The sequence below is a fragment of the Egretta garzetta genome, unplaced genomic scaffold (genome assembly GCF_000687185.1).
Source record: "Egretta garzetta isolate BGI_Z169 unplaced genomic scaffold, ASM68718v1 scaffold30, whole genome shotgun sequence".
NCBI classification, from domain to species: Eukaryota; Metazoa; Chordata; class Aves; order Pelecaniformes; family Ardeidae; genus Egretta; species Egretta garzetta.
In genome coordinates, this window is record NW_009258383.1 from 867,192 (window position 1) to 890,536 (window position 23,345).

The following is a 23,345-nucleotide window of genomic DNA, read 5'->3' on the forward strand; positions in this document are numbered from 1 at the left end:
CTAGGCATTCCAACAAAGAGTCTAAGTTGATAAGAGCATTTAGCTCATGGAAATTCCTTTGTTTTAGTCCTGAGAGCTGAGAAGATCTGAATCTACAGTAACTGAAGCACCTTGGGATTTTGTTTTTTCTTTGGCATATGGTGTAGTATATATTAATTCTTCCTGCCTTTTTTTTTTTTAATCTAAGTCTTTTATCAAGCTTTGAATTTAATAAATAAATCCATGTGGCGAAGTAAGCAGATGAGCCACAAAGTCAAGTTAAATGCACCCTCTAGGGAAAAAAAACTGCACCACTTGAATTTCTTAAAATCATAGGGGGATCCTTGACACTGCTCTGGCTATGCATGGAGCTAAGATAAGTCATGCTAGATGAAAATATCCTTGTCATTGTATTTTGGTGTTTTATTTTCAGTATGTATGATTTGCAATATCAGTTTAATATATTCTTTCTTGAAATCTGAGCTTTCTAACAGCAAAAGAATTAGAAGTCTTTCTGATAAATTAGTAAAGCTTCAGAAGTACAACTCAAAACTTGAAATAAAATAAAGTTAGCTTAAAATAAAATTTCATTTTAAATGGAGAAAAGGTTTTGCACGTACGTGATAATGGCAGTCACCAGAGGGCAATGTTCATCTTACTTTTTACATACCTGTTTGCAGTTGTATGCTGTTCAGTCTGAAAAATGGGGCTAAACTGTTGTATCTGTGATGAAGTTTATTTAGTGTGGAGTGGTTGCAAGTAGTGTGTAATTTTGCCTTTTGTTTTCTAACTGCAATACATTCCAAGCTGGAAAAAAAATTATGAAGAGATACTGATTTGCTCAATTGATTTTGGTCAACTTCCCAAGGAATGTTCTGTGTGTACTCAAAATAAATTGTGACTGCACAACTTTTTTGATCATGCATCAATTTCTCCTTCAATGAAAGCACATTTTGAAAAATTCCAATCTGCTCCTAAGGTAAAGCTAACACTACCATAGCAAACAATTGTCTTTTATACATATATAAATTTTTTTTTTTTAAAGAATAAAAGTCTCTTTGACTGTATTGGTGAAAACATGCGGTACTACCTAAAACAAATAACAGAAATACTTCTTGCATCATACCACACACAACAGTGTGTGCTCTATTGTGATTTAAGAGTCCCCTGAAGAACGCTTGCATATTATTATAACATACTAACAAGGAAAAAAACGACAGAATACACATATGTACACAAAAGCCCCAAACTTCTTTTTGTGCATCAGTTTCAAACCAGGGTGAGCTGCATAATGTAAGTTTGGGGTTTTTTTACACCTGTTCTACAGCCAGTTTTCAGTAGGAATTTATGGATTTGCTACTACAAAATCCTGTCAGTGCAGGCAACCTATAGGGAAGTATTTTAATTATGTTTATCACCAACAAGCAGAGAGGGAGGTTCATAAATCTTTACATATCTTGTATTTTGATTTAAGGTCAGATCACCTGGTTCGGCTATGAAAGTCCTCGTAGTTTCTGGGACTACATTCGAGTAGCTTGCCGAAAAGTCTCTCACAATTGCATCTGCAGTATTGAGAACATGGAGAATGTCGGTTCTTCTAGAGCTAAGGTAGGGAAGAGAAAGGTCAAATTTACTTTTGTATTACATTTTTATGTAAAATATAGCTGACATTTCTGTACCCAGAAGAAAAACATATTACTAAGCTTGCCCCACAAAATTTATCATTGTTTGAAATAATTATTTTTATATGTACCTAGTAAATATTTATTTTTTAAAAAAACACTTGAAGCCTGTGTTTCATTTTAAGTTCATGTTATTCAGTAGAATAAATCTCAAATTCTCTATTCAGTGTGCATGTTGTATTTTAAATTACTGCCTTCGCATTTTCGAATTTGCATAATTTTTTGAAAATGCATTATGTTGAGAGAAATTAAGTTAATGTGGTCATGCTTAACAAATATTACTTTAAAATTGTAGAAATTTGGTATTTTTTCCCCTAACTTAAGTATAATTTTGTTTTGTATATAACTTATGCACTAATAGAAAAGTTGCTATCAGCTCTTGAGTTTGTTGGTGTAACTGTGCGGGAAACCTTCAATAGATTTATTTGCAAATAAAGATCCATCATTTTAAAGGATCTATATAGAAATGACAACACATTTCCTGATTGTATTTACGATGGAAACATTAAGGAAGTAACAATTTAATGTGTTTATATGCATATGAACTGAGTAAGAATAAGCTTTAAAATGACCTATCATTAAAACTTAATAGTGTGAGACAACATAGGCCAACACCTTAAAGAAAATACTGTTGGACAGATATTACATGTTCTTTTTACTAGATGGGAATGCTTTTCAATAGTTTGTATTTCTGTGTAAAGCAGCCTTGACTGATAACTGAGAACCTTCTGACCTGAAAGTGTAAGTAGTATAAAAGGATGCACAAATTAATGTTCTTAACTTTATTCCTAAATGAACTGGAATCAGTTGTTTGAACAAGTCACCAAACTTTGTGCCATGGCCATTTTAAAAATCCTGTGGTTCCAGATTTTTATTATACTCTGGATTATTCACAGTTGGTGAAGTGGAAATATTTAGCTTGTTATATACAAAACTTCGTAGGCTTTTTTCAGGGTCATGACCGTGGTTAATACAATTTAAATTACAGGTGTTTATGCAACTACAATTTTCTTAAATAAGATGATTCTTAGATCAGGCAGCACCATGAATCTAGTAGATGTCTGAGCAGCCATTCTGATGATCCATAGTATTGCAGAACAGCTTATTTGCTATGTATACTGTTGCTCCTTTTCTTCTTTTGTATATACTGAGTTTTAAATTTTATATAGTAAACTATCTGTAAATTGTATGAAAGCTTTGAAACACCTGAGATTCTGTGGGAAAAATCTATTGAATGGTTTTCCTGTCCAGAATATTACATGCTCTTCCTAGCACTCCAATGTACTGGAGTAGTAGACTGATCATTTAAGTCATGCATCTTTTCTTCTTGCTTATGTTGAGATCTGGAAGTTCAGATAATTTGGAGAACTTATTTCCGAATATTTTCTGGAGAGACTAGTGTTCTAGAATCTGATGATTATATTGCTTGCATTCTGAATTCCAAGATTTTTAATAGATATGAATATTTAAATTCAGTAGATAATAAGATGCAAAGCTATTTTCTCAAATACTTAAAATTTTCTTTTACTCTGTGGAAAACTCCATGCCAAATAGCAAACAAAGAAGCTAATTTGTGCAGCAAGTAAGGAAAGCAGTGTTGCATTTTTAAAGGTGCATGTGGGAGTATTTTGGATGTCCATACCTGAAAAGGTTGGAGGCTCGTTGACACAGATACCAGTGGTATGCATCAGTTTTACTCATGGTCCAAATGGGTGTCTGCTTCAGCCTAGAAGCTGTTAATAAGGGTTTGCCAGTGCTAGTTTGCAGCTCCAGTGAAAGTGGGGTTTAGGCTTTAGGTGTCAGCTAAGCAGCAGCAGGATTTGGCTGTTTCACTCATGTTCTAAATAACTGCAACATAAAGGCAGATATCCAGATAACCATCCTTTTAATTTTAGTGCATTCTACATTAAAGTTTTTGCTGTGTTGTTGGTATTTATGAAAGCAATTTTTTTGTTGTTGTTGTTATTTAGCATCTGCCTATCTCATTGTAAGTTTAGTTTTATCTAGGTCTATATAAATTAAAAGCAGGATTATAATCTACTACAGGTGAGTTTGGTAGAATGTTTGTAGTGACTTTCAGCTAGATGTCAATAAGCACCAAATATATTAAGCAGAAAGATGTCTTCTTACATAACTCTTTGTAAGTTTGTATGGGTTACAAGAAATGTTCCTGGTGTTTTCAAAATGACGAACATAACTATGGCAGCCATTTGAAATGTCTCTTTCTTGTAAACTACAATCCTGTGCACTAGACCTGTAAACATAATGCAACATACATTCCTAAAGGTTATTTTTGAAGCTATTGCTGTTGTTTATAGAATTGTTTGAACGAAGTTTTACTTTTAGAGTACAAGTTTTAGGCCTCTCTGATTTGATTTTATTCCTGTATGTTATGTGCACCTTCTATAATAACATCCTTACTGAGGGGAAAAAATAATTTATGCAAATTACATAATAAAAATATGTCACCAAATTTAAAAACCAATTTTTTTATTGATCCCACAAATATTTTAATGAACACAGAGAATTAGTTCTTAAATCACCTTGAGGGTAAGTTACTGCTGCTTTACAGTGGAACTGATTGGATGCTTCCAACACCATTGACTTTAAAATGAAAAGCTTTCTGCCCTGATCTGCTAACACTTATGCACATGAGATTTTCAAAAGGCTGGAGTATATAATTAAATCAAGCATTTTCTATTTCGAAATATTCTATATTGAAGTACCTCTTAGCAACAATTTCTTTTTAGTGGTAATTTTATTAATCAGTTCATTTCACCCAGGTAGATCAACTGTATTCATTTTCAGATGTAAAATTAAGTGTTTCATTCTATAATACTTAAATATTTGATATCTGTTTCTTCTTGCAGGGTCGTGCCTGGATCAGAGTAGCACTTATGGAAAAGCATTTGTCTGAATATATTTCCACAGCTCTGAGAGACTTCAAAACAACCAGGTCTCTAAGACTTTTATTTTTGCAATATTTTAGCAAATGTTGCTTAGGTGACGGACTTAGGTTTGAAAGTGAATGTTTCACTTGATTTGTACAGGAAAGGATGTCACTAGTAAAAGAGCTGTAACCTAGTAAAAGATATCTGGAGTCTGTGTCAATTGATTGGATTTTAGCAGAGGTAAAACTGCAAAACTGAATATCTCTTTGTGATCTTAAAAATGTGGAAGTAAGTCTGGAATTCTTGAAAGGTCAAAAGAGAAGAAAACCTCTCTAAAGAAGGGACTAATTCTGAAATTGTAGCCTGATAAGGATAGAAGATGTTCCTTTCAAAATTAGGTATAGTTGACAGAAAACCCTAGAGACTTAGTAAAAAATAATTTTTGTAGGAACTTTTCTTGAAGAAGAAAGGAAGAGAATTCCAGGAAACTTTTGAGAAATATAGAAGAACGGAATTAGTGATCAGGCATAGCTAGGATTCTTGATGTAATATCAAAAATGTGCAACAGATTTTTTTTGTACCTTCTCATGGTAAAACGCATTATGGACAAGAATATGCTTTGTGATAGAAAATACTCTGGCGGTTTTGGGCTGGTTCTAGATAATGTGATTATTACATGATGCTTTATCCTGTAACAAGTGTGTCTTGTAGGTTTATGATTAAGCCATTTAAATATGAGTGAGTCTGTAACATGTTGTGGTACCTGATTTGAACTCTAAAAGTGTTAGACTGAATGGACTATTTAAGCAATACAAATTTTCTCTGTAAGGACTTCTGTTCATTTAGAATATTGTTTCTGTGTGTAATACTATTTGTCCGCAGATCTCCATATATTTTGCCAATATTAAGGTGACTTTGAAACACAACTAGGTAAACATGCCATTTTATTGAAGTTTCCAGACCTGTCATCTTTATTTTACCCAGATTTGCTTGCATTTACAGTAGATAAGAAGCTCACAAAACAAAAATTTCTGGAAAAGATTCTCTCATGTTGTCTCAAACTGAAAAGACACTCTTTGTCCGTTTGGTAGCGTGGTTTGTTTGCAAATGGGTAACAGTGATATTATTTTATTAGCAGTTTCAAATTAATTTATTTAAACATGTTAATGTTTCATATATTTGAATGTTCTTTCAGTGGTATAGCTTTTGGAAACAACCTCTCTTGCATTCCAAACATAGTAAGTGCAAAGTTTGTTTTGAAGTAATATTTTAAATACATCTCATGGAAACAAAAGTTACAGTTTCAGATCTTGGTAGCGTGGCTTTCAAATCCACTAGCAATAATGGACATGTTCTCTTTTCCTGAGTGGAATTTTGGATACCTAATAAGTGGCCTGATTTTTTGGTGATGCTTTCCACCATTTATTTAGCATTTTGAATTATGTATTGTGCTATATGTATATTTAATAATTATCTATACAAACTATAGGAATCATATGTTACACATGTGTATGTGCAATATGTGATTCGTCTGTCATACTGCTAGCTCTTTTTAAACCTTGCTGTTGTGTTGAGGTGCCTGATCTTAGGGCTAGTCCTTTAATAAAGCAGCACATTTTTAGTGCTGGATCTGCATATTGTACTTGGAAGGGGTTGGATTAAGCATGGGCACGTGATTATTTTTCTAACAAATTGGTCAGCACAGACTCTTAAGTTAAAGTAGACTGTTTTGTTGTGAGATGTCAACTGCATAACACTGAAAATCTGTGAGTTTTCCAAGGGGACTGTTGTTTCAGCTGGATTACGGTAGCTGGTTTAAGAAACGTTGCCATTGTCAGACTAACATCTGTGTCTCACCCTTACAAGTATTCCCTGCCTTTTTTGTGTGGTTACTTCCTAGGCATCGTTTTACAAGATTAACTGACCACAGTACAGAGTGGTACCTGGCAGTGATTTTACAAATGCCAGTTTGTAATCAGCTTGTACTGGGAGCATTGCTGTTAGTTCACAAACAAGAGTAACTGTACTGAATCGACTGTAAAGTCCCTCTAGCTCAGTATTCTGTCTCAACCAGTGGCCAGTTTAGCCTCCTGGTGCCTTTCCTGAAGGCAGAGGGGTAGAGAGCTGAGTCTGTACATCATAGCCTCAGTGTCAGGCCTATAAGCTCTGTTTTCCCTAGGGAAGTCTTCCAGATTTCTTGCTTCCACTGAGAACATCCAAGGTCTTGGACAACTCATTTCCTTATAGCAAATGGATGTCTGTTATGAAACTGGAAAATTGGAACTTCTGACAGCGTGCATTGTAACACAGTTCAGTCTTTGGAGCTGTGCCCTAAAACATGTCTTTTCTGGATGTTTGCCATGCAGCCAACTTGAACTCTGAGCCATCCCAATGCTCTCATGCAGTTCTTAAAATGGATAGACCTTTTGGTAGGGCAGTGTTGCTGGTATTTGTCTGAAAGATAGGTTGCATTCAATAACCTGGCACCTTCTTGCTAGAATGTGTAGGTGGACTATGCATCTCAGTTTCTGGTAAGTGACCTTTCAACCTTGCCTTTGGTACTCAACAGCTCTTGGTTTCCCTCTTTCCACATGTAACACTCAGGTGAATTCTAGTGACCCTTCTGCCTCTGCTGCTGCCAAGACTCCTTTAACACAGAAATTGAAGTTGTGTACTGCTTTGCTAAATGGACTAAATGCCTTTTTCACAAGGCCATGCATGGCAATGTCAGGTCCTATTCGCCTGCCCTGTGCATGGAACATTTCTGTCTGGAAGCTTCTGTGGTAGTTGGGAGGAGAAAATATAATAAATGGAAGAGAATCGGGGAGGTCATGAGGGAATGCAGACTTTAAAATTGTTGTTTTATTGGTCACTGTTCTCAAGCAGCCTTCACAAGTCTGCATATACCAGGGTATGTGTAGTGTATTTTGAGATCAAGCCATGGAGTTTTAAAGTTTTGGCCAACTGGTGTTTTACAACAAAAAATGGTGTTAACAAAATAGTCCTCCTTCAAATAATGAAAATTTTAAATCTTAGAGTAACTGGCTGAAGCATGCATATTCCCAGCATGCAGTATTTTAGAAAAGTATGCTACCTGGAAAATAGCTGATTTGTGAAAATATTTTTTTAAAAAATAATCAAGTACTAAGAATGAAGAATGAATGCTGAACTTTAAAAGAGCCTGCAAGTACAATTGTGAGAGAAAACTTTTTTTTTAATAGGGTAGAATAATTTTTTTTATGTATGTGACACAAATTCTTCCTTTCAGCAGTAAAGTATAAGATATCTTCATCATTTTCTTTGCATTTTGTCCATCCTGTTCTATTCTTTCTTAGGGCTAATATTGTAAATTCTTTTTGCTTCTGTCTAAATTTTTATGTGCTCCAAGATTGTGGTGTTTTGTGCTGTGCAGTGTATTGGTTTGCTTTATTTGAAGTGAAACATGAATGCCCTTGGGGTTCACATGAGTTGGTTTTTATTTAAACTGGATTTCTCCAGTTTTCTGTTAACTATGGAAAACCCTACTATTATTTGAGAGAAAATGGTATTAACTGAACTAATTTCTTTTTTATTGAAGGAGATTTTATGAGGATGGAGCAATTGTTCTTGGTGAAGAAGCAAATATGCTTGCTGGTATGCTGTTGGGACTCAATGCAATTGATTTCAGGTATTATATTTGCATGCTTCAAAACAAAATGTTCAGGGAAAGTACTTATATATCAACATATTATGGAAAACATTGTTAGATTCCCTTGATAGTTTGAGACACAAAACTTAGGTGGGGGGGAGGAGAGGAAGGGAGAAAGATTGATCTTGAACAGCTCTTCTAGATAAGAACAAAGTTGTGCCATAGTTTCTATAGCTGCATTATTACAAGGTCTTTCTTTCAGATATTAAAATCCTGAAAGCAATCAGAGGTATAATTGCAGAAGGTATTTCAAACCTATTAAGTGAAACTTACAGACAATTGAATCTTTTGAAGTTATTTTTAAACTGTAAGGAAAACTGTGTAATTAAGTACATGGTTATGCCCTGGTACTCAATGACACCATTGTAACTGCATACATTACATAGAAGGTGTAGGTATATTTAACTTTAGCACTTCTAGATTTTTAAAAGCTTAACCTACAAATGTCTGTTTAATATTAATTTGTGTTATAATTAACTGCAGCCAAACTGCAAAGTATCATCAGAATACATGAATTTATCTTTGTGATCTCTAGGTGGACTTTTGTGTGCTTTGTTATATGATTAACTCTGTGTTTTGGGGTAATGAAGGTGCAAGCACACCCTGGATAATGTAAAAAACATATTCGTGTGTGTATATATGTCTGTATACATATATAAAAAACATCAACAAGTTATAAAGACCAGAGTGCCTATGAAAAGATCAAACCTGGCTGGTGCAAGACCCTGTTAATACGCCTGGTTGGGCCCACTTAGCTTTATACAGAGCCACTGGAGAAGGGTTTCATCATAGTACAGCATAGGGAAAAGGAAAGTCATAATGCTTTTCTCCAGTTTTCTGGCAGTCCACTGTTAATATTTACCCCGCGGCAGCATTAATGCTTGTCATAAACCAGTTTAGGAGATAAACTGGCAGAAAACAGCACATAGTCTCACTGGATGCACTGAGTGATTGACAGTTGCCAAAAGGCCTTTGGAGATTTGCTCCTGCTTATGTACCCTTATACCAGTTTTGAAGCTTGTTGGACCTCTCTGTGAGCCAGCTTAACTTGTTAAAGAGTAAAAAAAATACCCAGTAAGAAGACAGGATAGTTCTTTTGTTAGCTAGTTTGGTACATCGAAGCTTCTTATCAGTGGCAGAGATGATATGATGGGACTATAAGGCTTAGAGAAGAGAAGGAATAAAAAGGATTGAGTTACATCTTCTCTTTCTGGTGGCAGTGAGCATGTAGTTCAGCTGCCTGTGGAACTGCAACTGGATGCTAAAGGGGAAAAAACCTAAAAATTCAGGTCTTGATGGCTGAACTAGCTCATTATGGAGTCAGATAAGTGCCGATACCACTGTAAGGAGGGGAAAGGGAATGTCTGGTTGTTTGGGTTTTTTAAAAAAAAAACCAAAAAAGAAAGAAGAAATGGGGAGGGAGAGGTTGAAAACGCAAGATAGCTTCTTTTGCCAGCATTTAGTCATTACATTGGCTTAACTGCATCCTCAACATATGTTCTGGGAAAAGAAAGCATGCTGCAGGGTGGTGAGAGAGCCTTGTGTACAGCAAATTCAAGTCTTACCAGATTTTATTAGTTTAAGCTTTACACCATATGAGATTAAACTGCTTCTGTATTAGCACGACACTCGGAAGGACTATAGCTATACATGAATAAGAAGCATAGCAAGAGCAGGTCTGCAGTATGTAAAACCTCACATAAATAATCATCAATTGACTGTGTTTGTCTCGCATAAGCCTCAGTGATACGTACTACTGGTATGAGAGCTTTGCTTTATGAGTGTTCTTGCTCTTCTTTTGCTCTCTGATTTCTAATATAAGCATTTTTATAGGCATCTGTTAATAGTATTCAGAGTAATGAATGGTTCTTGCTGGAGACATCTAAATTTTTGTCGATGTAGCTTTTAAGAGCCTAGAAATTTTCTGGGCAAAATAGGAACATAGTGCTACAGGAGCATTTTTATTGTGCCACGTATAATTTGTAGTATTGTGGTTTGAATGGCTGAGAAGCTGTAGCCATGCTTTGCATGTTATATTTGAGATTTTTGGTTTTTTCAGTTCAAACAGTCTCTTATAAATGTTGACTGGCTTTTCTATGTGGAACTGTAAATAAGAATTTGGGGTGGGGATGGGGGAACGCAGGTGAGAACAGAATCCAAATATTTTTTCCCCCTCACAGCAATGTGGAATTATGTGTCTGCTTAAAACAATTGTGGGTTTGCAGGGGTGCTTTTTGTTGTTTTCTTTGCTTTTCTCTTCTTAGAGAAAAAAAAAAACCCTTCAGATGTACTTCCCAAGTACCATTTAAGTGACTGTGTTGTCAAAAATGGCACTTTGCAATTAAGTTAGCAAAAGCTGTGTCTTACTAGAAACTGGTTTTTGATGACAGAGATAGGAGGAGTGAGCAATATGAGGCTTGTGGAAGCATAATTAATTTTGTCACTTCTCTGATAATTAAACGTGATTCAAATACAATCTTTTATATCCAGTACAAAAAGACTGCAGTGTAGATGAGAGCTTTATAAAGCTACAGCCATTTAAAAACATTTTCTGAAAGTTAGTTTTATTAGTGTTCCTCATCTTCCTGCAGCCCAACACCAGAAAGTATCTAAAAGGAGAAAGACTCTGAAATATTTTTGAGAACTGATTTTTGACTTAAAGTTAGTAGGATGGTTACATAAGCACTTTGTAAACACTTTAAATGAGCTTAAATACTGAAGATTCCAAGCCTCATGCATAGCCTTTCTGTTTCTCTTGCTTCAGCTAACTTTCCTTTTCCTGTTATTCCCTTGCAATCCATCTGTATTTTCAGAATAAAAGTGAATATTTAAAAATTAAGGTTTATTCCCTGATTATGTGGAATTTCTGTTTGTTGGGGTTTTCATTATCGTATAATATTGCCAGTGACTCTCATTTAATATTAAACAGTCTAGCTTGGCTGAGTAGGGTTTCAGTGTTAAATACTGTAGGCCTTTCATACTACCAAAAATTAAGAAAAATCAAATTTCACAATGATAAGATTCAACTGTCACTGTAATTTAATTTTCTTGTTATAATGTTTTCATTATTTCTCTGTTTTATCAGTTTTTGTCTGAAGGGTGAGGGATTGGATGGCAGCTTTCCAGCTGTCATAGATTATACACCGTACTTGAAGTTCACACAAAGGTACTTCTTATCTTTACGCTACTTTTTAAATTTTATTTCATTGGCAAAATTTTACTTCATACTGAGCCTCTTACTTTTCATTTCCCATTCAAAAAAATATCCATATTTAAATACAAACCTCTACACTCAGCTACCTTGCTTTTTCAGACTGATGGAATTATTACATGACTCATCAGAGCAAGTCATGCTAACTTTGTTTACTTGGATTAGAATCACAGTTCAACAGGAAACAAATATTTTGTTTCCTTTGAAGATCACCAGACCGAGTTGTCCTTTCTCTTGGGCCTTTTCTGTGTAGCCATATATTTAAAAGTAGTTATTAAAAATTAGATATGCCCTGGTAAACGGTAAGATATGACAGATAAGCAGCATGCAGTGTGAGCAGCTAGCACATAATAGAAAATCATGACCAGTTGCGTATATAGTCTGACCTTCCAGCTACATTTAGCTCCTCTGATCAGCCATATGATTAATAATGAAAAGAATTATCACTGTCTGACAGATCAGATACCAATTTGGCATCTCCAAAAAGCATGGAAATTAATGGGATGTGTTGTATTATTCAGTTTGCCAAAATGAAGAAAGCTGTTGGGAGTTAGGAATAGTCTTGAAGATGTACAATTGAACATGAAACATCCTAGTTATTCTCTTGAAGTTCTTATTAGCTTACATGTTAATGACAGATTGCATGGTTCAGTTAAAGCAGAATTTGCATCACAGCAGGGTCCATGGGGTTGCAGAAATCGCTACTTAAACTAGTAAATGCTCTTAATGTGGTGGAAAGCGTAGTTGTAAGGGAAGATTTCAAATGCATATTGGGAGAAATTAAAATTCTTCTCTGAGACAGATGTCTGAATTCTCTGCCATACTGACATACTCATCATTCTGGATGATATGGAGATATTTTAACAATGAATCTGAATACTGTGTAGGGAGATAGTTATTTTCTGTGAAATAACAGGCGCATGATCTTCGCTATAACCATAACTATACATTCTCATTTAAATTTATCGTGATTTAGCATAACGCCAATCACTTTTTTATTTTTCTGCATTTTTAGAAACAAATACAATTTATTTTCAGATACTACCTGTTGCCCTGAATTTGTGAAGGGAAAGATTAAGTCACCATTTCCTTAGGTAGCATATTGTAATGCATTGGTCCTTCGTATTCCAGGAGAGTATCCCACATACAGTTATCTGACTTGCCTAAAACAACTTGACTAAGATCACAGGCAGATCTTTGCCTGTTCTTTAAATTTCTGTGCAAATAAAAGCTTGAAATATAAGTTGTATTTGGTTATCTATCCCAACATTTAGATTCTTTCTGGTTTACAGAGCTTTAGATATCTTTAAGAACCATGGTGCTTTAATTTCAAGGGAAATTTGCATTTTTACAAACACAGCTTTTCTTTTGGCTAATAAATACAATCCTTCAGTTCTGACAGCATCAGCAGTGATGAAGAAGAGCTAAGAACGCTGGGCAGTAGTGGCAGTGAAGGCAGCACTCCAGAGAACATTGGTCCTCCTTTCATCACAGATGAAAACAGTTGGTACAACAAATGCAAAAGGGTAGAACAGAAGTACCGGCTTGCATTGGAACAGAAGGTAAAAGATTAGTTTTTGGGGGGGGGTGGTGGTGGTGATGGAGCCAAAGCTCATCACCAGGCAACTGGTGACATAGCCATTTAAGTAAGGCAGAAAAATATATTAAATATTATTTAGCTTCGTGTAAATGGTCTTCAATTTTATGATCCTCAGTGTACCTAAGTATCTTTGCTCTTTAATTTGAGGGGAAAAGAGGTTTGGGGAGCAGAGAAAGAGAATAATAATAATCATCATCATCATAATTCAGAGATTAGATTTCACAATCTAATGTAGAAGTCTTGGCTCCTTTTTCCAATCTGAGTTACAGGCAGTGTAGTTCTGAAGCTGTTAGGTTATGAGCTTGAAGTAAGCATGACTGTCTACATGATTTTAGTCCTCCTTAGAGGCCACAGAACTTTATTGATATAGCTAGACTGACAGTTGAAGGCTTTTATAATGATAATGATGTTAAACTTTAACATTTAGTCTTATGGTAAACAAAAATGCTCAGCAAAGTAATCCATCTAGGAATGAAAAGCAGAACTATCTTCCCAGTGATACTGAGATACTTTTTTAGAAAATATATAGTTTTAAGACCTGCTCCAAACTAGAATGTGAAAAAAAAAAAGTGTTTGGATTTGATTTTAATAATTTGGGTAGCATATTGGATGTTGTTATAGAAACCAAAGCTAGGTTCATCTTCTACCACCCAAAGTACTGTATATTAAAGGTGAAGTGAAGTATATGTCCAAACTTTTTAGCATTTTAGTAGTTTTAAAAGCAAAGTGCTTGTCAGTTTTTCATAACAGCATATTACAACTATAGAAAAAATGATGCATATTAGCTAGTGACAGAAAGAAGGGGGAAGTGTGTTCATAGACACTGACAAAATAGTGCACAGAAAAAGAAAGGAGAGGTCAGGAAAAATGAAGGGGAAGAAAAATGAAAGACAAATGGTTAATGTTTTTAAAGAACTTTATCAGTATTGTTAGTATCCTTTTTTCCTAATGTCAGAATTTGGTTTTGGTGAAACTCTGAACACAGTAAACCATATGAAAGGCTGGGCCTACATAAGGGTGCTTGGAAGTTTAATTACTTCCCTTAGTTTAGGGCATTAAAATCACAAAAGTATCTCTCTGCCTTTCTAGTTTTCACTGTACTGAGAATGAAAAGATTAAAAAGAAAAAAGAAGAAAAAAGAGAGGGTCAGATGGGATCTAGAATGGGTCTTCTGCCAGTTGGGACTCAGTACATTAACTGGGGCCCACATCCTAGTACCAACTCAGTCACGTATATTTTAATTATAAGAATGATTGTTGTTATGGTTTTGGCTTGGGACAGCTAGCACCCTCCCAAGATTATTTCAGATCATGGTTTGTGAATTAGTGTCAGTGATCATTCCAAATAACCAGTATGACTTCAGACATGGTCCTTTGGACTTGAGTTTTAGTATAGATATAGCCAGATTGAGAAAATGCACCTGAGGAGGAGTCCTGGCTATGTTCAGTTCATTAGGGTAAATGTCGCTATGGATTGCTAAATGCCAGTCTTAATACAGAAAGGGTAGACTCAAAGTTGGTTTACTTCAATGCATGTGAGAAAACCTAGTTAAAGTTTTTCTAAATAGCAGTGAAAAAGTCAGACTTGCATGTGGGAGGTATTTTTTAAAAAATATATATACGATTATTTCTTCTATTTTTGTTCTCTTAGTCTAATCGCTTTTTAAATATGACCTTAAATGTTGGCATCCAGGTTACCGGTATGATTTTTTCAGCCAGTGCAGTATCACTTTCCATATGGAAAGAACTTGTGTTTCTTGGGGCTCTCTGCAGTACAGAGGACATTTCCCCTACTTTTGTAAATCAAAATGTACCATTCAAAAGGAATCTCTTGAAATACAGAAACAAAATTAAAACCATTCCCACCCCAACGGTCCTTGAAGCACAAGAATGTATTCAAGACAGCATTTCATCCTTGTGTCCAGACAAAAACATAGGATCAGTTTGAACTCCACTCTCCTCCCCCCGCCCCAAACATCATATAATATTTTGGAGTTTAATGAGGAAAGTGTCATTGTCTCTGGAGAAGCATTGATGAGATCACAGTAGGTAGATGTTTATTTTCCTTGGTGCATCCAGGTGGTTCATTTCCAAAGATACGTCATGAAGAATACCCCATCAAAGTTGTGACAGACATCTGTAGAAGCAATATTGAAATACAATGTCCAAATCCATTAGCCAGAATCACTAGGTAGTTTACAAAAGCAGAAAAATCTTCAGTGGCTGTAGCAGCAAGTGGAGGTTTTGGTTTATTCATGAGCCTAAGATCCAGAAACATTTCTATTCCGTGGGAAGTTATTCGCTGATCTAATACTTAGTATTTCAAATTTTTGAGCATTACTATTTTAGTGAGTCACACTAGTCACACTATGATAACTCTTTGAAAACTTTGGTGCATTTAATACAGTTTTCAAAATGACAGCTACTCTGACAGCCGTTGACATTTTCCTCATTGTCCTCCTTTAGAATGCCTACTTGACAATTGCAGCAGCAAAATAATTTTTTTTTTTATTCCCACAGACAGAAAATTTTTCCATTGTCTGATTTTCATTTGGTATGTGCCTGCCAAATTTTTATTTAATTCACTTCAACTATACTGCATCTGTTCTATTATAACTTGAACAAATGACCATTAAGGGTTTTGATGGACTATGGACTAGAATTCCTTTCCTGAGTGTTTCTTTCCTTCCTTTTTTCATGGCAGTAAGTTGCAGTAACAATCAAGTTGCACACAGTGTAGTAGGTACCAGTTAATCAGAGACAGAGTGTTTTCTTTCAAAGGGGCTTTCTGACATTCTGTGTGTTGGAAAACTGGATGTTTGTGACAAGATGACCAAGTTAAAAATAAAGTACTTTTAGTAACTGATAGAGTAAGTCTTATAGATCCTTCTTTTGCTCTATTGTTATTAACTTTGCGTAAACAATGATAAATTCCTTTTGTCCCTCTTAAATAAGTATGTGCAGTCATTAATGAATGAAGGTGAATGAAGTTTACCAGGGTCACAATATGACAAGCGATTGGATTTCAGCTACGGTAAAGGTATCTGTATCTTCTGAGTTGTTTAAATGGTAGGATAGGGTCAGGTATTATTTTAGCCAGGTAAATCCTAGCATTGCTTTGTTGGATCAACAATGCTATGCTGGTTTAGACCAAGTAATCCTTGGTTATCATACTATCCTATCTTGGATGCTTGCCCAAAGTAGATATGAAGGAAAGAACAAAAAGAAAGCAAGTGTGTTTGTACTGTTTTTCCTCTAATACTTTCTTGGCCAATGCCTATCAGCTCAAGGACTTCCTGAAGCTGATAAGGTTTGTCTGTTTAGTAGCCCGTGATGGATCTCTCTTCCAAAGACTTGTCAAATGTCCTCTTGACCTCATGAAAATTTTTAGCATGCAAATCATTTTTTTGGCAAAGCATTCTGTGTATCTACCATCTGTTCTGTGAAAAGCCACCTCCTTTTCTGTTGTTTGAATCTGGCTCCTACTAGCTTTGTTTCATGGTGCCTAGCTCTTGTATTTTAAAAAATGATGAACAGTCACTTCCTTCCTGCCCTCTCCAGGCCACTGTGGAAATATGATGAGTTTGTCTTTTCCAAGTTGTCGCTTGTCCAGATTAATGAGTCATAGTTTACACATTCGTTACTTATGCGGAAATTATCCCTTCCCTATTTTGAAATAGTGTAAACTGCTCACTTTTGTGTAGTAAACTCCTAAATTATTTGTGTACTCTTTATATTGGAGTTTTACGTGCTTTCTCTGGTGACATGATGCATCTCCATTCATTATAGATAGAAGTATTTACTGTTCACAGTATTCTGTTTCTGGTGCTTCATATCTAAAATCTTTTTGTAGAATGTTTGACATTTCTGGGAGGCAGGAAATTTGTTTATGTCCTAATGGATCATTTAGTACTTTCAAAGCACTACTTAGAACTCCAAGGTGTACCTTAACAGTCAAGATAACATTAACATTTGACAGGGCAGAACGAGGCATACTGAAAAGCTCTCAAGATTCCATGGAATTTGTACTGAGACTAAATAAATTCCTATCAAATATAAATATATTCAGTGGATAGAACTGTATGTAATCATAGAATCACAGAATAGTTGTGGTCAGATGACACCTCTGGAGACTGTCTAGTCCAGCTCCCCTGCTCAGAAAAGCGTAGACTAGAGCAGGTTGCTCAGAGCCTTGTTCTTTCGGGTTGTGAGTATCTCAGGGATGCAAACCCTTCAGCCTGTCTGAACAACCTGTTCCAGTGTTCATTTAAAAAGAAATAGAGAAAAAAAAAAAAAGGTTTTTTTCTACATTTATATAGTTTCCTTTATTTCAACTTGTGCCCATTGCCTCTTTTCACTGGATGCCAGTGGAAAGAGTCTGACCCCATCTTCTTTACAGCCTGCATTAAATATTGATACACATTGATCTGATTTTCATCCTCCCCCTGCTTCCCGTCCCTCCCAACCCTGGACTGAGCAATCCCAGCTCTTTCTGCTTCCTCTCATATGAAAGGTGTTCCAAACTCTTAATCATCTTTGTAGTGATTAGTTATGTTAGTAGCATTTTATCGACTAGTTAACATGAAACTTGTTTTCTTACTCAGTAAGACTATGCCTGTTCTGTGTCTATGAAAACTACATTTTAAAAGTTTTTTCAATGTGGGCACCTGTGAAAGAGTTACACATTTTCCCCCAGGCTTCAACGAATGTGCAAAATTTTATGCAGTATAGACATTGTATCCAGCTTTAACTAAGAATTGTTAAGAAGTTACTAGCATCTGACAAGCTAGGACTCTGCTTGAAGAAGAAGAAGAAATAGTTCCTCAGTATTGTAACCAGATTTGTGAACATACTTTGCGACCAGCCTCCCGTCACAGCTGCTGTTAAATACTCACATTGTGGATTTTTGTAGATGACTAAGGAGTTGGAGTGTGATTAGGACTGCCCCATATCTTTTGTAGTATCAGCTGGAAAAATGATTGCATGAATGCACGTGTGCATTCCAGCTGAACATGTCCAATGTTACTAGAAGTGACCTTCACCAGTTGTCCTACCTTATGCTTTACTGTAGATTAGTATTTATTTCAATAACTTTTTTGTCATTTTAATGTGTGATGTGGTATTGCAGGTTTCAAATAAACTTTAAAATGTTGTTGGATTTTTTTTATAATATTCTGGATCCCTTTCATTAACTATGCAGATCCATATAGATACGTTCTACTCTTGTCCTTCTTACACAATATCTAACATCTTGCATCTGTTAAATTGTAGAGTTCTGATCTTGGTACCTACTAGGAAACATCATGCTAATCTCAAGTCAATTCACTAGTCTGTTTAAAAATAAATAAAAGAAAAAACTACAACAAAACCAAAATAGAACTGTATACATCTTAAACCAGAAAAGTGTGAACATACATAATGAAAAGGTTTTTTGATAGTGTGTTCTTTAAGGCTTTCTCACACTTACATTTCCAGGGTTACCTTGAAGAATTGGTACGACTCAGAGAAAACCAGCTATCTGAATCTGTCTCACAGAATAAACTGCTGTTACAAAGAATTGAAGATATGGATCTAGCCCATAAGATGGAGAAGGAACAGCTGGAATATATCATTGTGGAACTGCAAGACCAGTTGTAAGTTAGTATAATGGAGAAACGTTGTTAGAGCAGTATTACTTAATTTATTTAACTTATTTAATTGCACAATATGAAGAACTTCTGGTCCTGTGGAATTAAGTCAAACTTCCTGAAGAAATTGATGGGTTATAGCTTTTTTTTTTCCTGACAAGACTTTATTCAGAAATGGCTCCCCTGAAAACTGCGTGTAAGACAGAATAATTCTGAGATAATTTTTTTTTTTTTAAATCTGAAGGCTTACAGTAAACTTGCTTACATGTTTAACACATTTTTATAAAATGTTCTTTATATTTTATTACTTCTAGCTTTCAGGCTACCCTTAAAAAATATTGAAAGCAGCTTCCTTTTGAACAGTGTTTTTAAAATGTTCGGCAAGAGAGGATAAAGAAATATTTATTTTCTTTGCATAGATGCTGTTTTATTTGCATGGGGCTCAGACACAGTAGAAATTAATCTGATAGTCATAAAAATATTCAAACTGATGAAATAGTTTGCTGCTCCCCCTTTCTTCAAAGCAAGGCAAAATGCTAAAACAACAGGAAAAGGTTTAATTTCGTAATAGCATATGTAACTCCTAGTATGATAAATATTCGAGTATCTTAATGATCCTTAGGTAGTTTATCCTCCCAGCCCTGTCTTTTGGGTAGAGAGGTACTGTCTTTTTGCAGAGACGCTCCCTGATAATGTTTAAAGATCCAGATAGATGGAAGACTTTCTGTGTGGTGATAAATTGCTGTGAGACTGCTGTAGTATGCATCTGAAGTAATTGTATGTTCTGTTCTCTTCAGAACAAATAGAAGATAAATTATTTTACCTTGTATCTGGAGTAATCTGTATGTGTGTGAACCTTGAGGTAAAATGGAAGTAATCTGTGGCCTTTGAAACGATCCAGGATGAAGAGAATACAAAGATGGCTTTGGGGTACTTTGGTCCGCCCTGCCTAATGTCTCACAGAGGCACCACCCAGAAGGGTCTTTTCTATGCAGTAAAAAGTCCTTCTAGCTTGCAAACAAACCTTCCCCCTCTCCCCATCTTGTGGTAGATCATTTTATTAACAGAACTTGAAATGGATTTTATGAAAACCCTCAGGAATACAACATTTGCATTTTATTTATACCAATTTCAGAACTGAGGAAGAAAAAAGGTGGTTTTCCAAGTCTTTCTTTTTTTTTTTTCTGATTGCCTGTAAGCTTTTGAGAGATACCTGTTATTGAGTTCTTTTCTGAACTTACTGATATAGCTAATGATTTGTGTTATACTTCTTTGGTCTCCCTGACTATCTGGGGGCAGGTGGGAAGGGGGGGAGAAGTATGAGCTCATTTAAACCCACTCTGATACTTGGAAATTTTGAATGTTCAGACCTGCTCTTAATTTTTAGCTGAGCTATATGCAATGAGACTGTTCTAAAGATCTCGGTCTCTGGGGTTTGGTTTGTTGTTTTTTTTTTTTTACTTTACTGGCTTTCTTATGTAAAGGCTCAAATTGTGGAGCAGTTTCGGTTGTATCTCAACAGTGTGTTCTGGTGTAGCTGTTTATGAGACACTGCAGTCAGGAGCCTGGACTACACCAGATATTTGAAGAGAGAGGTATCATTTTGCATTGTTATTGCTGTGAATGTAGCGTGCCTCTCAGATGGACTCTTCTTAAAGGGTGTTAGGACCTACTGGGGAGAGGGAAGGGAAGAAATATTCCTAGCAGGTTTCTTATGGTAAACAGCAGCCATAATTAACATCTTGTAATCATTCTTTCATACCTGGGTTTTTTTGTTGTTTGTTTGGGGTTTGGTTTTGTTTTTTTCTTTATTCTGACCAAAGGTGGCCTGGCAGCAGAATATGTTGTATCGCTAACATGTCTGTAATGAGGCCAAATTGGCCATTTTGGCCAAATGCTTTTTATGGTCCAGCTGTTTTAGAATGGTCTTCATGTAATTCCAAATCTTAGTGTTTTGGTCCCCTACCATTAGTAGTATTTTGAAGTAGTGAATGTATGCTGTACTCTTTTTTAATTCTTTACCGGCAGCTAAGAGCAAGTTTAGGATTGTAATTCTGCCCAAGGCATATTGCATTACTGTTTGTAAAACGCTTTGAGATCTGATTTAGGATCATTTGCTGTGTAATGGACACTATTATAAATAAACATTCTATATTTTCTTTTTAATGATGCTTTTCTGTTCCACTGGCTGTTGTTAAGGTAGCAAGTTCTACTGCTTCAGATTTCTGTTGAAGAAGTATTTGTTGATGTTTCCAAAATGATATTTCACAGGCATGCAAGTCAAAATGTTTTACATAAATTCTCAATGGATTTGGGCAGAATCTGAGACTGTGTCTAGGTCTGCTTCTCCAAAAAAAAAAGTATAGTTGTTACTGTTGCTGACTTGGAAACCAGATAACACTAGTGATCAACAAGGCCTTCAGGTTATAAAGTAGATTACCTACAAAGAAACTTTTCCATACTCACATTTCATAAGGTAGTTTGCTGTAAAGCATGAAATAAATGCGGAGATAGGAGATTGGTGAAACTTGGAAATAATTTTTATAGCTGCTATGCAGAATGATGTTCTACAATTTTCAGTGTTCTTAACTTTGTCTCACACGTTTGAGTATCCAAACTACGATGAACAACACAGTTCTCAATTTAGTTAAGAGGCATTTCATGGGTCTCATGAATACCAATATCTGGAAAATAGTGAAGCTGAAAATTTATCAAATTAGTTATTCACAAAAGAGTAACATTTTTTTTGTGTCTCTAACTGAATTGGATTTCTTAGTAACATGCCCACCCATCTGGGGGTTGGATGCCTCACTTTGCTGGCAGGTGTCGGGTGGCAAACTGAATTAGAAAAGTGAAACTGCACTAGACCACCTGATCATTAGTCAGACATGTTTAAACTAATGCACAGCTGATCGAGGAGAAGGTTCAGACTAGGTGTTAGGAAACATTTCTGCACCGAGAGGGTGGTCAAACATTGGAACAGGCTTTCTAGAGAGGTGATCAATGCCCCAAGCCTGTCAGTGTTTAAGAGGCATTTGGACAATGCCCTTAATAATACGCTTTAGCTTTTGATCAGCCCTGAAGTGATCAGGCAGTTGGACTAGACAATCATAAGTCCCTTTCAATTGGAACTATTCTGTTCTATTCTAAGAACAGCTTGCTGGTTTACCATTTTCACCATCTCCAGATGAAGTGATTGCCTAGTGGTAGGTGTCAATTGTTATAATGATGAGGCAAATTCTGGCTTTCATTTGCTTTCTTCAGAAATGTTTGCCATCGCTGGGATGTGTTTTTTGTCTGGGACTTGTAATCGAACATTAGAGAACAGTGCTTTTGGCTTCTATAGAAATAGCGTGTTTTTACAGTGACGATGGTGGGGCAGTTGTTAAGGCTTTAAAGTGCTTAAATTAACAGCTCTTAGGTGCTTGAAAATAACAGCTCACAGGAGGACAGCCAAGAGAAGCCTGTGATCCCTGGCACGTCTAACTGAAGAAAACTTTTTGAATTCCATAACATTCAAAATGTGGTGAGAGAGGGATCCCAAATCATCAAGGAACTGTATCCAGAGAGGGATCCCAAATCATCAAGGAACTGTATCCTGGAGTATTCAAACCTTGCAGAGGCAGCCACTTCTTCCTCCTCTAAGATCCTGCAAAGAAGTGTTGAATGTATTTTGGAGCAGAGAGACATTTGATTGCACATGCCATCAGTAAAAAAATTCTGAGCACACCCCCCCAATATAGATATATATATTTATTTATAAATTGCATACATGTATGACTGTACTAATGTAAGTACATTATAAAACATACACAAAAATAGAAATTAAAAAGGATGAGATAAAGATGAAATAAACACTATTTTCTTTTTCGTTTATTAACAGTACAAAAAATATTTTCTTACCCTAGCCCAAATTATTGCCTTACAAACCCCACTTCGGAGACCATTGCCTTAAAGGACAAGTTGGCTCAGTCAAAGAAGTGACTGGGCAAAATCTGGAACTGTTTACCCACAATATCCTGGCATTAAAACTCTTTATCTCATCTTAAACAGGCTTTTTCCCCCCTTAGGGTGATTCTTAGTCTTTCTTTTGGCTTACACACTACCTGTGTCTATGGCAAGCTCTGCTGATCTTTGTCACTTTAAATTTCAGATCCTGCATCTGAAATTGATATTTATATATGTTAAATATTGATGTATGATTACAAGAGAGATTCCATCAATTTCCTGAACAGTGACTCATCTCCTGCATAGTGACTCACTGATGTCCTAAAAGCTAAACGCTTTAACAAAAAAATTGTTTTAAATAAAACGATAAGGAAAAAAGAAAGTATTGTATACAAAGGTTAAAAAAACTCAGTATGCTTTAAAATGTTTTCTTCTGCTGTGATTTTTGTTGAAATGACAATTAGTGATTTGCGTGATGTTTACCAACATGGGTTTCCTCCTAAGGTATTTTTCAGGTTTTCAGGCTGGTGTGCCTGATGTAAGAAGGTACAGCCCCTTTGTCCCAGCTGGTGCAATAATTTAATTTTTTGTTTGTTTTAATTTATCACATGTATTGAAATGTTTTTCTTAGATTCAGTAGCTATGCTATATTTTATATCACACTGTTTTTTATCTCCCTCTGCTGTTTCTTCCTATAATCCCTGTCTTTTGCTGGTATTT

At 35.7% G+C, this 23,345-nt stretch overlaps 1 protein-coding gene across 1 annotated transcript in view; it reads left to right on the forward strand.

Moving 5' to 3' along the window:
* RUNDC3B (RUN domain containing 3B) overlaps positions 1 to 23,345 on the forward strand; it is a 47,199-nt gene that overhangs the window by 8,724 nt on the left and 15,130 nt on the right. Inside the window, exons 3-8 of the mRNA XM_009641257.2 lie at positions 1,454 to 1,587; positions 4,532 to 4,617; positions 8,130 to 8,219; positions 11,326 to 11,406; positions 12,845 to 13,013; positions 18,526 to 18,683. Coding sequence (XP_009639552.1) covers positions 1,454 to 1,587; positions 4,532 to 4,617; positions 8,130 to 8,219; positions 11,326 to 11,406; positions 12,845 to 13,013; positions 18,526 to 18,683 — 718 coding nt within the window. The remainder of the gene's footprint in view (positions 1 to 1,453; positions 1,588 to 4,531; positions 4,618 to 8,129; positions 8,220 to 11,325; positions 11,407 to 12,844; positions 13,014 to 18,525; positions 18,684 to 23,345) is intronic.